The sequence below is a fragment of the Phyllobates terribilis genome, unplaced genomic scaffold (genome assembly GCF_046119375.1).
Source record: "Phyllobates terribilis strain yellow unplaced genomic scaffold, ASM4611937v1 Scaffold_12__6_contigs__length_324123572, whole genome shotgun sequence".
Taxonomy (NCBI): Eukaryota; Metazoa; Chordata; class Amphibia; order Anura; family Dendrobatidae; genus Phyllobates; species Phyllobates terribilis.
Window position 1 is genome coordinate 291,981,933 of NW_027362772.1, and position 16,448 is coordinate 291,998,380.

Genomic DNA, 16,448 nt, shown 5'->3' on the forward strand with positions numbered 1-16,448 from the left:
CATTGCAGAGTGACAAATATACACATTTTTTTTCCTATTTGTTTCTCTTACAATAAAACTGTTTTTTTTCACTATTGAAATATTAACGTTGTTCCATGTACTGTACATTTATTAAAACGCATTCCCGTGACTGACTCAGGAAAACAACTCGTGATGTGATAAGTAATGCTTACTAACTTATTAAAATTTCAAATGGATTTTTAGTAATTAAATAAAGGGCTTGAGTTTACAGAGAATCATTATGTCTGATACAAGATTAGACGATGGATTCCAAAGACTATAAGCTCTATCATAAAGATGGCTTTGATTCCAGGCAACATTTGGAGGATTATCTATCAGATAGACCAGACATGGTATTTGAACAGGATTTCTTGAAATTTCCTATTGAAAATCTAAGAAAAACTTTCATAGAGGGTATGTGTCTTCTGATATTTAATCAATCTTTTTTCACGCTTTTACTAAAAACCTACTGTCCTTACTCTACTTGTAGTTATGGATGAGGAGAGTGGGAATAGGAGTATTCGTTTTTCTTTTTCCTTTTTAATTAGACTAAGATAAGAGCATGACAAGAATCATTCAATTCAATTCTAATAATTTTGATGCAGTTCAAATCTTATGGCCAAATTCAAGCAAACCAATGAACTCAAGTTTCGAAAACTTTGCTCATCACTAAAGATGACCCACTGATTTACAGTAAAAGGGCAAAACAACAATTTCCATGTGACTTCAGTGCATGTAAACTGAACACTTATTGCCAGGGTTTGCCACAAAATGTAGTCGATGCCTGTGAAGACTTTTTGAAGGTTTTTCAACTTCTTGTCAAGGAACCTGTATAACAAGCATGGATATTTCAAAGTAGAACATCTTTGGGGGGACATATTTTCATGGGGCAGATACTATGACAATTTTCCATCCAGGTTTTTCAGGTGAAAAAAAGTCTCCAGTGAATTACTGCATCAGCAAAGTGGATGAGGTATTATCAGAAAGCAAATGCCGCCTTATAAAGCAATATCAGACCTCTCAATGATGCTTAAGCAATGTAGAAAATGATGCAGAGTAAGGGTTTCTTGTGAATAAAAGTAAAAAGTAAATGTTTGGCAAGGAATTCATAACAAACTTTCACATATTCAAGGCTAAACCTATAGCTATATACTGTATATATTTTATTTTATTTTTTCTTAGGGTACTTCCACATTGCGTTCTGGCACCCGTTAGGTACAGACATATGCGCCAACGGGGCCATAGACTGTAATGGTGATGGCAGTGTGAACGTGCGCACTGCCATACATAATTATCAGCAGTGTATGCCTACTAGAGGAGGACACTAGTGTTGAGCCACCCCCGTAGTGTTCGGGTTCGGTTCGGTTCGTCGAACACCGGGATGTTCGAGGAACTGTTCGTCGAACTGTTCGTCGAACACCTTAGAACACCGTCGAACACCGTTAAAACCAATGGCAGGCAAACAAAAACACATAGGAACACATAGAAAACACCTTCAAAGGTGTCCAAAAGCTGACAAACTGCTCAGAAGACGCTTTCTTTAAAAAAGCCGGCCGGCAATTCAGCAGCGGCATACACCGGTACCCGACAATTTAGACATGAGAGAATAGAGCATCACACATAGATTAGATAGATAGAAACATGTCAGTCACATATATATGAAGTACAGTGACAGTGTTGCTTACTGTACTTGTCATTTAGTGTAAAGGATTTATAAAAAAATATAATAGTGTTTTCGTGCACCGTCTCTTTAAAAAAGCCGGCCGGCAATTCAGCAGCGGTACCCGACAATTTATAACAGACAGAATAGAGCTTCACACATAGATTAGATAGATAGAAACATGTCAGTCACATATATATGAAGTACTGTGACAGTGTTGCTTACTGTACTTGTCATTTACTGCAAAGGATTTATTAAAAAAAATAATAGTGTTTTCATGCACCGTCTCTTTAAAAAAGCCGGCGGCAATTCAGCATCTGTACCCGACAATTTAGAATAGAAGGAATAGAGAATCACATATAGATTAGATAGATAGAAACATGTCAGCCACATATATACGAAGTACAGTGACAGTGTTGCTTACTGTAATTGTCACTTAGTGTAAAGGATTTATAAAAAAAAATAATAGTGTTTTCATGCACCGTCTCTTTAAAAAAGCCGGCCGGCAATTCAGCATCTGTACCCGACAATTTATAACAGACAGAATAGAGCTTCACACATAGATTAGATAGATAGAAACATGTCAGTCACATATATAATAAGTACAGTGATAGTGTTGGTTACTGTACTTGTCATTTAGTATTAAAATAAAGGATTTATTAAAAAAAAAATTAGCGTGGGGATCCCCGTAATTTTAGTCTCTAGCGGAGGTTAAGCAGACGGCTGGGGCAGATGTTTGAAGCCTGGGAAGGGGGTAATACCCACGGAGCTTCCCAGGCTACTAATATCAGCCCCCAGCTGAATACCTAGCCTTTACTAGCTATTAAAATGGAGGACCCCCCCCAAAAAAATGACGTGGGGTCCCCCCTAATTTAATAGCTAGCAAAGGCTAGGCAGACAGCTGGGGGCTGATATTAATAGCCCAGGAAGGGAGCCATGAATATTGGCCCCCTCCCAGGCTAGAAACACCAGCCGTCAGCCGCCCCAGAAATGGCGCATCCATAGGATGCGCCAATTCTGGCACTTAGCCTCGCTCTTCCACGCTGCCCTGGTGCGGTGGCAGGGGGTAATAGGGTTGGGGTTGATGTCAGCTTATAATGCCAGCTGACATCAAGCCCAGGTTAGTAATGGAGAGGCGTCTATAAGACACCCCCATTACTAACCCCATAGTCAAAGTTAAAAGAAAACACAAACACCCAGAATAAAGTCCTTTAATTGAAATAAAGACACAATTCTTTATTGTTCTAAATTAAACCATACTTAACATCACGCCCATTCCAGCTGAAGCCAACGATCTCCTGCAATAAAAGAAAAATAATAAAGCAACCTCATCCTTACCTTTCCATGGTTTCCAGGACAGCTTCAGCTCTGCTACATCGAGATGACAGGCTGGACCGCAGCAGAACGCTGCCATCCAGCTTGCCATGCCGCACACACTGAGAAGCGCAGGCATGCTTGCGCTCCTCAGTGTCTGACTGTGACGGCATCCAGATGAGCCGACAATGAACTCGGCTCACCTCATGTACGTCACTGACAGCGTGGGAAAATTCTCCTGCACTCAGCGCTTCAGCGTGAGAATTTTCCCACGCTGTCAGTGACGTGCATGAGGTGCGCCGAGTTCATTGGACATGACCTCGGCTCATCTGGATGCCGTCACAGCCAGACACTGAGTAGCGCAAGCATGCCTGCGCTTCTCAGTGTCTGCGGGATGACAGGCTGGATGGCAGCGTTCTGCTGCGGTCCAGCCTGTCATCTCGATGTAGCAGAGCTGAAGCTGTCGTGGGAGCCATGGAAAGGTAAGGATGATGTTGCTTTATTATTTTATTTTTATTGCAGGAGATCGTTGGCTTCAGCTGGAATGGGCGTGGCGGTAAGTATGGTTTAATTTAGAACAATAAAGAATTGTGTGTTTATTTCAATTAAAGGACTTTTTTCTGGGTGTTTGTGTTTTTTTTAAATACTTTACTAGAAATTCATGGTGGTCATGTCTAATATTGGCGTGACCCCATGAATTTCAGGCTTAGGGCCAGCTGATAATACCAAGCTGGCCCTAACCCCTTTATTACCCAGTGAGCCACCGCACCAGGGCCCTGGATGAGTTGGGTACAGCGCCAGAAGATGGCGCTTCTATGAACGCGCCATTTTCCGGGGCGGCTGCGGACTGCAATTTGCAGCGGGTGGGGCCCAGAAAGCTTGGGCCTCCCTGCGCTGCAGATTCCAGCCCCCAGCTGCCTAGTTGTACCTGGCTGGACACAAAAATAGGGCGAAGCTCCACGTATTTTTTTTTTAAATTCATGAAATTCATGGAATAATTAAGAAAAAAAGGGCTTCCCTATATTGTTGTGTCCGGCTAGGTACAAATAGGCAGCTGGTGGTTGGGAGCAGTCCGTTCCTGCCTGCTGTAACTGACTGGACACAAATATAGGGCGAAGCCCCACATCAATTTTTTTTTCATTATTTCATGAATTTCCTGAAATAATTTAAAAAAAATTGACGTGGGACTTCGCCCTATATTTGTGTCCAGTCAGGTACAGCAGGCAGGAACGGGCTCCCCCAACCACCAGCTGCCTATTTGTACCTGGCCAGACACAACAATGTAGGGAAGCCCTTTTTTAAAAAAATTATTTCATGAAATAATTAAAAAAAAATTGACGTGGGGCTTCGCACTATATTTGTGTCCAGCCAGGTACAGCAGGCAGGGACGGGCTGCCCCCAACCACCAGCTGCCTATTTGTACCTGGTTGGACACAACAATATAGGGAAGCCCTTTTATTCTTAATTATTCCATGAATTTCATGAAATAATTTTTAAAAAAAATGCGTGGGGCTTCGCCCTATTTTTGTGCCCAGCCAGGTACAACTAGGCAGCTGGGAGCTGGAATCCGCAGCGCAGGGAGGCCCAAGCTTTCTGGGCCCCACCCGCTGCAAATTGCAGTCCGCAGCCGCCCCAGAAAATGGCGCGTTCATAGAAGCGCCATCTTCTGGCGCTGTACCCAACTCATCCAGGGCCCTGGTGCGGTGGCTCACTGGGTAATAAAGGGGTTAAGGCCAGCTTGGCATTATCAGCTGGCCCTAAGCCCAAAATTCATGGGGTCACGCCAATATTAGACATGACCACCATGAATTTCTAGTAAAGTATTTAAAAAAACACAACACCCAGAATAAAGTCCTTTAATTGAAATAAACACACAATTCTTTATTGTTCTAAATTAAACCATACTTACCGTCACGCCCATTCCAGCTGAAGCCAACGATCTCCTGCAATAAAAGTAAAATAATAAAGCAACATCATCCTTACCTTTCCATGGTTCCCACGACAGCTTCAGCTCTGCTACATCGAGATGACAGGCTGGACCGCAGCAGAAAGCTGCCATCCAGCCTGTCATCCCGCAGACACTGAGAAGCGCAGGCATGCTTGCGCTCCTCAGTGTCTCGCTGTGACGACATAAAGATGAGCCGAGGTCATGTCCAATGAACTCGGCTCACCTCATGCACGTCACTGACAGCGTGGGAGAATTCTCCTGCACTCAGCACTTCAGCGTGAAAATTCTCCCACGCTGTCAGTGACGTACATGAGGTCAGCTGAGTTCATTGGACATGAATGAGCTCACCTCATGCACGTCACTGACAGCGTGGGAAAATTCTCACGCTGAAGCGCTGAGTGCAGGAGAATTTTCCCACGCTGTCAGTGACGTGCATGAGGTGAGCTCATTCATGTCCAATGAACTCAGCTGACCTCATGTACGTCACTGACAGCGTGGGAGAATTCTCACGCTGAAGTGCTGAGTGCAGGAGAATTCTTCCACGCTGTCAGTGACGTGCATGAGGTGCGCCGAGTTCATTGGACATGACCTCGGCTCATCTGGATGCCGTCACAGCCAGACACTGCAGAGCGCAAGCAAGCCTGGCTTCTCAGTGTCTGCGGGATGACAGGCTGGATGGCAGCGTTCTGCTGCGGTCCAGCCTGTTATCTCGATGTAGCAGAGCTGAAGCTGTCGTGGGAACCATGGAAAGGTAAGGATGATGTTGCTTTATTATTTTTCTTTTATTGCAGGAGATCGTTGGCTTCAGCTGGAATGGGCGTGATGGTAAGTAGAGTTTAATTTAGAACATTAAAGAATTGTGTCTTTATTTCAATTAAAGGACTTTATTCTGGGTGTTTGTGTTTTCTTTTAACTTTGACTATGGGGTTAGTAATGGGGGTGTCTTATAGACGCCTCTCCATTACTAACCTGGGCTTGATGTCAGCTGGCATTATAAGCTGACATCAACCCCAACCCTATTACCCCACTGCCACCGCTACAGGGCAGTGGGAAGAGCGAGGCTAAGTGCCAGAATTGGCGCATCCTAAGGATGCGCCATTTCTGGGGCGGCTGACGGCTGGTGTTTCTAGCCTGGGAGGGGGCCAATATTCATGGAACCCTTCCTGGGCTATTAATATCAGCCCCCAGCTGTCTGCCTAGCCTTTGCTAGCTATTAAAATAGGGGGGACCCCACGTCATTTTTTTGGGGGGTCCCCCATTTTAATAGCTAGTAAAGGCTAGGTATTCCGCTGGGGGCTGATATTAGTAGCCTGGGAAGCTCCGTGGGTATTACCCCCTTCCCAGGCTTCAAACATCTGCCCCAGCCGTCTGCTTAACCTCCGCTAGAGCCTAAAATTATGGGGATCCCCACGCCAATTTTTTTTAAAATAAATCCTTTATTTTAACACTAAATGACAAGTACAGTAATCAACACTGTCACTGTACTTCATATATATGTGACTGACATGTTTCTATCTATCTAATCTATGTGTGATTCTCTATTCCTTCTATTCTAAATTGTCGGGTACAGATGCTGAATTGCCGGCCGGCTTTTTTAAAGAGACGGTGCATGAAAACACTAATATTTTTTTAAATAAATCCTTTACACTAAATGACAAGTACAGTAAGCAACACTGTCACTGTACTTCATATATATGTGACTGACATGTTTCTATCTATCTAATCTATGTGTGAAGCTCTATTCTGTCTGTTATAAATTGTCGGGTACCGCTGCTGAATTGCCGGCCGGCTTTTTTAAAGAGACGGTGCATGAAAACACTATTATTTTTTTTGATAAATCCTTTACACTAAATGACAAGTACAGTAACCAACACTGTCACTGTGCTTCTTATATGTGTGACTGACATGTTTCTATCTATCTAATCTATGTGTGAAGCTCTATTCTTTCGGTTCTAAATTGTCGGGTACCGGTGTATGCCGCTGCTGAATTGCCGGCTTTTCATGTTTCACTGTGAGCACTGTTCCCATCGATTTGGGCAATCACTGTAATGCCACAACCACCATGGCTGTGGCATTACAGTGAGTGGCAGACAATCCCTGCATGATTGGTGCTCTAAATAGCGCCAGACATGCCGGACACGCTTTTGGTGCACGAACAGTTATCGAACATAACCTCGAACAGCCGAATTTTTTGCAAATCGTTCGGGTTCGTCGAACAACTCGAACACCGCCCAAAACAGCTCGAATTTGAGATTGGCGAACAGTTCTAGTCGAACAACGCTCATCTCTCGAGGACACTTAGACATAGAAGATAGTGATGAGCGTGTACCGTAATATTCGTAAACGCTTTACTCGTAACGAGTACTTTGTAATAATCGCGTATTCGTTCCGAATAGCGAGTGCAATGTAAGTCAATGGGAAATGCGAACAATTTTATGCTGGACCCTACAAAGGGGTCTGGGGGCCTGAGGAAAAGGCTGAATTGAATGGGAAAGCGATGAAACAGAATGGGCAGAGCCTGGAGAATATGCCTGCATGCATTTCTGACTCACATATGGTTTCTGGGAATAAGTTTGTCGCAGTATTACGCCACTTTTACAGATACACAAGAAAAACTACCAAACCTAACCTAAATTGCATTTAACAGGCCAAAAAGGTTAAGAAACAGTTTTTCCTGCATAATCACTTGTATATAAGGCTAAATAAACCAGAGAAACCAAAAAAATATCCCTTTTAGCGTTTGTTCACACATACTGTTGTGGCTTTTTTTCGCCTTTTACAATTGGGAAGGCCCTGACTTATACATTTTGTAGGTCCCTCTGTCATATATCACTTTTAGTTGGCTATTCCCAGCACTTTACAAGCACAGCTAGAACACACCAGTAAGTATGTTGATCTTTGACCTGAGAGGCCTCAGGTGGCTCTGTAACATGCATTTTCGAGGGACAGCTGTTACTTAGATATTTGGGCGGTCCCTCCATCATTGACACTCAGATAGTGGAATACATATTCCATAGCAGTTTACAATGTGCCCATTGTAGCGTTGGGCTTGACCCTCCTCTTCCTCTTCCTCCTCCACCACTATGTGATACTGTGGCCCTAAATTCAAATGTTCAGAGGCCCTGCAGTAGGCAGGAAAGCTGAGTTTTGTGAGAACATTCGTGTGACCCTGTAACATACATTTTGAAGTGCCTTCCTCTAGAAATTTTGGAGGTCCCTCTTGTGTACATTTGAGAGTGCCCTCATTTATGCATATTGTAGGGTCCTCACTTTATTATTTAACTCATTTAAGGGCAGAGACTACAGAGAAAAAGGCCAAGAGACAAGGAGTACTAGAAGGTAGCAGTGAGTGTGGCTGAACTCTGTGAACTGGAAAAATAAAGCTGCACTAGTCAACTGGATGACGAGCTCAAATATCTCACTTGTGCAAGTCAATGGACAAAGGATATATGGTGCCCCCCTCCAGGATGGGTTGGAGAAGCTTCTCCAAATGGCTCAGAGATTTTGAATGTCAATATTCCCCAGATTATATAGCAAGAGAAGACTTATTGATACTGTACTACTTGGTCCAGTGCAGAATGTGCATTGTATTTCCAAAAATTACTCCAGGGGGCTGTGTCATAGGTGCAGGAATATTCCATGACAAGGGCCTCCTTTGACAAATATTATCTACGATGGAGTACTGTAGTAGTTGTGGCCCTCAATTCTAGTTTTCAGAGGACTAGCAGTCAGTCATCAACAGTCAGCGTAAATTTCTATTGAATATGTATCCCCTATCTCAGTCACAATGTGGCACAACTTTTGACAAGGGCCTCCAGTGACAAATATTAGTTTGGTAGGACCACTGTACATTCCAGATTTGTCCACTGCACTATGTGCATAGGGTTTGTAAAAATTAGCTCTATGGGCTGAGTCATGGTTGACTGACTATTTTGGCTGTGACAGCTAGCTCGGCTTGTGCCATCAACATCTGAAAATCTGTCAACAAAACCCAAAATGCCAAAAAAGCCTGTTGTTAAGGGGCAGGGGCGTGGATGTGGTGTTGTCAGTGGTGCGTGAGAAGGCACTCAGTCTGTGTCATGTCAGAAGAAGCTTGATGCTTCCATTTTGTTCCTTGTAAAATTTCCTGGTCTGGAACGTAAACGTGTTTGGAAGCCAGAAGAGCGAGAGCAGATTCTGTCTTGGATAGCAGACAAGGCCTCTACGCATTTGTCAAGAAGCAACAAATCTTCTACGACCACACAGTCTACTGTGGATACACAGAAGGCTGGCCCATCCAATCCTGAAGCTGGTTCTCCATCCTCCCGCCATTATCAGTCACAGGAGACAAGCCTGACCACTCCGAGGACCTATTTGGTACGTATCCTTTGGTTTTCTCTGACCTATCATCATGCAGCATTGAAGAGGGACAAGAGGAGGTGGCATGTGTTGATGCTCAAGTATTTGAGGAACTACGGCTAGAAGAAAGCCACTTGGAGGAACATCATTTACTGTCTCCAGAGGTGGAGGCTGATGATGATGAGACACAGTTGATATCATTCCAGACCAAGAGAAGTAGCTGACAGCACTGACATGCCAAGGATGCCCGTTTCAAAGCCAAGAAACCCATTTGGAACACATCAGGGATAAAGTAATAATAGAACAGCGTCCATCCAGGGTGATGCCCGTGATTTCCGGGATGGGCTGGAATGGCGGATGGACTTTTGAGGGCAGGAGAGTGGAGTTTTTTCAAGTGCAGGTTTATTTTTGAATATTGATATCAGGGGTTGGACGTAATGAGACTGATATGTCCTTATTTGGTGTGTTTTTGTGTTTTGCTGCTCCCATAGGTTACCTGTTGTTTGAATATTTATGGTATTGAATAATATATTGATGAGTATTTACATATGTTCATTAATATTTGTATTGGATTTGCTATTATAATGAATACCATGATATGTTTTTAATAATGTTGTATATTTATATACAGAATTATTATTGTATGAAATTGTGATGAATATATACTATGGATTAAATTTTAATGTTTGTGGGCGGTTTTTGGTGTTAATTAGGGTTGTGTCCTAAGACACACTATAAAACCAGGCCTTGTACATGTATTAGCATACTTGACAGAGACCAATATGTGGTCGAAATGTTGTGTCATCTTTATGGTGGAATAAACAATAGATTTATATTCATCACCCTGGATGGATGCTGTTCTATTATTACTTTATCATAGTTGCCATCAGGTCAGCCTAATTTGTCAACTGGGAAGGAGGATGAGATGGAAGACAAGGTTGTTCATGATGAGTCCACTGATCCTACCTGGACCGTTGGCATGCATAGCCAGGACAGCAACACAGAGGAAGATGGATATGTAGCACCAACACAGACACCAAGGGGTCGTGGTTTGCTCAGAGTGAGAACTGAGTCAACTGTTCCCAAGAGAAACCCTGCTGTGTTTGCCAAGTCAGGACAAAGGGGCGTTAAGCTGCTGTGTAGATTTTTTTTCTGAAAGTCCTTCAGAGAAAAACATTGTAGTCTGTAGCATATGCCATACCAAGTTGGCAGAGGCCAGGGTAAAGGCAACCTGAGCATCATCAGTATGCAAAACCACATGGCAGCCAAGCACCCCAGTAGGTGGGAGGAACACATGGTATAAAATCTGCATCTGCTGGTCAAACCAATGCCAAGTCGCCTGGGCTATGTCCTTCAGAATCTGCTGTTCAGGAAGCAGGTTCTCATACCTCCTGCCCACAAGCTGGGGTTGCTCACACACAGCAAACATCAACCAAATCCACTTCCTTGTCTCAGCAAAGCATCCAATTGTCCGTGCCTGATAGCTTGGAAAGAGAGCGTAAATACCCAGCCACGTACCCACAGGCACAAATACTAAACTCGCACTTTGCCAAATTGCTAGCTGTGGAGATGTTGCCATTTAGGCTTGTGGGAACACAGTCTTTCCCACAGTACAACGGCAAACCAGATACCCTGTCTGGATTCAAACGGAAGATATGCGGTATCTTAGACATGTACTCTATGACAGGCAAGCAGAGGGCCGCTGTTGTATTGGGACAACTGACTGGTGCTGCGTAACGGGAAGTGGAAACATGGTCAGCCGCAGACCAGGAGTCAGTGTCCGCAATCTTTAAAAAGCTACAGACTGTTTTTGAGGATCATACTGAGGCGGACCTCCGGACGAGGTTCTACAACTGTTCCCAACAGCCGGAGGACCATGTTCGGGACTATGCCTGGCGTCTACAAGGGGCCCTGCGGGCTCTGAAACAGGTTAGTCTGACCAGCATCGAAAATGAAAACAAAATGCTGAAGGAACAGTTTGTCCGGGGACTGAGGTCTCCAGAGGAGAGCAGGACTGTTCGTTGGTGGTCATTAGACCATCCAGATGCCACCTTTGACAATCTTAAGGACATGGCTATAAAAGGACTGCAGCCCCTTGAAACAAATGCCATCCAATGTTACCAGGGTGGGGCTACCCCAGTGCCTGCTACACCCACCTTTTCCCCGGTGGCTGCTGAAGCCAAGGTTCCAGTAACGTCCCCTAGAGAGCTGGACAGTTTGCGCTCTGAAGTGTGCCAGTTGAGCAAAACCCTGACCACTGTGCTGAGTGCTCTGCAGCTGCGGACGGAGCCCGAGGAAGGAGGGAAAATCCTGTTAGCCGATAGCCCTGAGGATGTCCTCTGGATGCGAAGGAGGAGGAGGACAACACCACCCTCTACGAGGATCAGTGACTAGCGCCATCCACAGAAGGACCCTACCTGCTACCGCTGCCGCAAGACCAGACACACCGCCCAGAATTGTCCTTTAAACGAGAAAACCCTGGGGCCGAGGGCCGACACCCAGGAGTAAACACCCCAGGCCCATCAGACTGGTACAACAGGTTCGTCAGAGGAAGACCTTTCCTGTCCATTGTGCTGGACGGCATCCCGACGCACGCTCTGCTGGACACAGGATCTCAGGTAACCATAATGCCTGATGTCCTCTACAAGAGGTTCTGGTCCATGGACGGCCTAAGCCCGCCAGCTCCAAATCTTTCTGTTTATGCCTCAAATGGACTCCCCCTTAACCTAATCGGGGTTAAGAATGTGACAGTAAAAGTGGGGAGAGTGGAGCTGAAGGACCAGGGATTAATTGTAGTAGAGACTAATCCTGATGATACCAATCCGTATATGGTACTAGGCACTAACATTGTTGGTAACTGTTTGGGAGAAGTTGTGTTCTTGCTCCAACAGATAGCTGACACTGCCAGACCAGGACAGAGGAGGGCGTTGCAGAAGGAGATCCGAGTCCTGATGTACCAACAGCAAGTAAGGTTAACAGATGGTGAAATCGGTAATATGCGGGTGATGGACCCCATACCCATTGTGATCCCCCAATGAGTGAAATGCTTATCTGGTGTAGAGCTGCTATAGGTCTTAGAGGACATAGCTACCAGGCGGTAGTAGAACCCCTTTGCTCCGAGCACAGACCCACGCTCTTAACCGCCAGAGGAGTGGTAGATGTACGCAATGGGAGGGTGCCCGTCCGTCTTCTCAACTGTGGGGAAGATGAGGTCAGATTGCCACGTTATGCCACTGTTGCCAAATTACATGCTGTAAATAACAACTGCATTAACAAGGCGGAGTCATTAACCTCACCAGACGAAGTGGAGGATGATGACCCTGCAACCCAGGTGAAGGATTGGTGTCAACAGCTCCATGTTGGGACAGACACCACTCCTGCCCATCAGAAACAGGGCGTACACCGGGTGGTTCAAGAATACGCGCAGGTGTTCAGTAAACATCCACTTGACTTCGGGAGGATTAAGGGGGTTCAACACCATATCCCCACAGGTGACCATCCACCCATCAAAGAACGTTACAGGCCTATACCACCAGCACACTACCAGAAGGCTAAGGAAATGTTGCACGACATGAGAAAGGCGGGGGTAGTAAGGGATAGTTGTAGTCCCTGGGCAGCTCCCCTAGTGCTAGTTAGGAAAAAGGACGGGGGCATGAGAATGTGTGTAGATTACTGATAAGTAAATTGCATTACACATAAAGATGCATACCCTTTACCACGCATAGAGGAGTCCCTAGCTGCCTTAAAGTCTGCAAATTACTTTTCCACCCTTGACCTCACTAGTGGGTACTGGCAAATAGCTGTGGCTGAGGAGGATCGGTAGAAGACGGCCTTCAATACCCCAATAGGACTCTGCGAGTTCAACAGTATGCTGTTTAGACTCTGCAGTGCCCCTGGAATGTTCCAGAGATGGATGGAGTGCTGCCTGGGACTCCACAACTTCGAGACTGTGATACTATACCTGGATGACGTGATAGTGTACTCCAAAACGTATGAGGACCACTTGAAGCACCTAGCAGAGGTATTTGAGTCACTGTCCCGGTACGGGATGAAGTTGAAGCCCTCAAAGTGCCACCTGCTCAAGAGAAAGGTACAGTACCTGGGGCACATTATCAGTCCGGAAGGGGTAGCACCAGACCCGGAGAAGGTCACTGCCATCCAGAAGTGGCCGGAGCCGAAGAACCTTAAAGAGGTGCGTCAGTTCTTGGGACTAGTAGGATACTACCGGAGGTTTGTAAAAGACTACACCAAGAAATCAGCTCCTCTTCAAGACCTCCTGGTAGGGCAGTCCGCCAAAGGCAGAAATCCCCCATTCCACTGGGGTAAGGAGCAAGCCGAGTCATTTCAGGAGATGAAGGAGATCCTGACAGGCGATGAGATCCTAGCCTACCCTGACTACAGCCAACCGTTCCTGCTGTATACTGATGCCAGCAACGAAGGACTGGGAGCTGTCTTAAGTCAGAAGCAGAATAGCCAAGAGAAAGCGATCGCATATGCAAGCAGGAAGCTCTGCCCGACCGAGAGAAACCCAGAGAACTATAGCAGCTTTAAGTTGGAGTTCCTGGCCTTGGTCTGAGCCATCACTGAAAGGTTCAAGCACTATGTAGCCTCCAGTAAGTTCACTGCCTTCACTGATAACAACCCCTTGACCCATCTTGAAACAGCTAAGCTAGGAGCACTGGAACAATGATGGATGGCTCGGCTGTCAAACTACCAATTTACAATTAAATACCGGGCTGGCCACAAGAACGCCAACGCCGATGCCCTGTCCAGGATGCCTCACCAGTCAGACACAGAAGAAGAAGTGGATGACCTGGAAGAGATTGAGCTACCTGCCTTTCACTGGAATGGGATTATCCACGAGCAACGAGCTCCAGGAGGCAGCGTGGAACGATGTTTAACCCCCTGCCTCACCACAGCTGGAAAGAGACCCAGGACAGTGACCTGGTTGTCAGCCACATTAAGGAGCTGATAACCCAAGAAGGTTCCTCCCTGGAAAAAGAAGCGTCTCTGCAAGCAAAGCAGCAGTGGAACGAGAGAAGCCGGCTGTTTATCTACCGTGAGAAGCTGTGCCAGAGGTACGTCAATCCAAAAACCCATGAGATGGTATGGCAGATAGTGGTCCCCAAGACAGACATCCAAATGGTGCTAGAGGCCTACCACGATCAGGCGGGGCACTTTGGCTGGAAAAAGCTAGAGACCCTGCTGAAGTGTTGATTCAACTGGGTAGGGATGCGCAGCTCCATTGAGCGGTGGTGCCGAGACTGTGGACCCTGTAGCCTCAGAAGAAAAGACTACAGCAGCCAGAAAGCACCCCTGCAACCCATCAAGATGACTCGACCCCTGGAGATCGTGGCCCTGGACTATGTCAAGCTGTCCCCCAGCAGGTCAGGATACTCTTATGCTCTGACCATTGTGGATCACTACTCACGTTTCCTGGTGGTAGCCCCCGTCAAAGACCTGACGGCAGAGACAGCAGCAAAGACGTTCCAAGCGTATTTCTGTAGACCCCATGGTTATCCTGAGCAGGTGCTGATGGACCAAGGCCCGGCCTTTGAGGCTGAGTTGTTCAAGGAGTTCTGCCATCTCTACGGGTGTAAGAAGATAAGAACTACACCGTACCATCCACAAACCAATGGTCTCTGCGAAAAGATGAACAACATCATCATCGACCTGCTAAAGACCATACCACTTGAGGAGAGAAATCCGTGGCCAGACCTACTACCTGACGTAGTAGATCTGTATAATCATATACCAATAAGTTCCACCAATTGCACTCCGGCATATCTCATGCGGGCAAGGTCAGGAAAGCTGCCCATGGATCTGGATCTTGGTGTTGTTGAGCCTGAAGCTGATATGACCACTGAGGACTGGGACAAGACCAGACAGGAGCAGTACCGGAGAGTACAGGCCTGTGTCGAGGACAGTCTCACTCGGGTGAGAGATAATCAGGAGGCGCACTACAACAAAAACGAGCCCACAGAACCCTTCACACCTGGTGAAGTAGTATTGAAAAGGAAAAGAAGAAACCACAAACTTGATGACCAGTGGGAGAGAGAACTTTACACTGTGTTACAGTCAAGATTTGATAATAAGAAGACTTGCATAATTAGTAGAGATGGAGGGAAAACGTCAGCAACAGTATCCAGGGATCACCTAAAGTTGTGTCCAGATCTACTGAAACCCCAAGAAGTGACTCTCGTTATCACAGAGGAACCTAAAGAAGCAGTGATACACACTGACTTAGGAGATTTCCCGGCAGATTGGCCTCAAATAGGAGGAGCAGTAATCATCCCAGTACTCCAATTCTTAGAACAGCCAGAAGACTCCACACAGCAAGTAGAACCTGTAAGTGCTGCAGAAGAGCCAGCTCAAGAAGAATCCCCAGACGAAGGATCCCCGGCAGGAGAAGAGCCAGAGGGCCCAGCCAATGGTGAACTTGCTAGTCCCAGAGAGAGGTTAAGGCAGTTTTACAACTTAGTCACACGTAGAACTGGTAGGGTAACTGACAATGCAGACTCTAATACCACACAGACCACTGCACTACGAAGAACAAGATGTAGTACTAGAGGTAAACCCCCTGTCAGATATAATCAGTAAGATAGCTAAACTTCTGACAAATGTAGATAGTTACCCCTGGGGTATTAAATTGTAATGTACTGCATTATTGTGTGTTTTCATGCATATGTATATTATTTTGTGTTTTCACTAATGACTTCCTTTATTGTTTACCTAAGAACTGCGTGGCTGAGGACTATGTGCAGCCCAAAAACTGCTTTTGTATATAATTGCACTCCCTGGAGTGCCCCTTTAGGTGACTCCAGAAGGAAAACCTGTCTGGAGTGGCTCTACTGGAAGTCCAACTCAGGATCTCCATGCCCTGCAGCCACCCCAGGGCCTACGTTGAGGGTTTGGGACAGGTCCCTCAAAACCACCAAGTACTCTACCCTGTGAGATGGACATCCTGCCTGGGAACCTCACCACAAGAGACTTGAATTCTGAGGACACTTTGTATTTGGTTATATTGTTATGCAACGTTTAAGAAATGTGCCTCCCATAAAGGGAAAATTGTTATTGCATTGTTCATGTTTACTATTGTTGTTTTAAAATGTACTTCAGCCCGGGAGTGCTGAGCTTTGCTAGGGGGGAATGTGACGCCCAGGTGCGCTTGGTATCACTGATCCTAGA

General features: G+C 45.8%; 1 protein-coding gene across 1 annotated transcript in view; it reads left to right on the forward strand.

Annotated features, from left to right (window-relative positions):
* The first annotated feature begins 208 nt into the window (after nucleotides 1-208).
* Nucleotides 209-16,448, forward strand: part of LOC141172721 (indolethylamine N-methyltransferase-like) — a 39,257-nt gene continuing 23,017 nt past the window's right edge. The window contains exon 1 of the mRNA XM_073657187.1: nucleotides 209-414. Within this exon, the coding sequence (XP_073513288.1) occupies nucleotides 264-414 (151 nt within the window). The 5' untranslated portion in view covers nucleotides 209-263. The remainder of the gene's footprint in view (nucleotides 415-16,448) is intronic.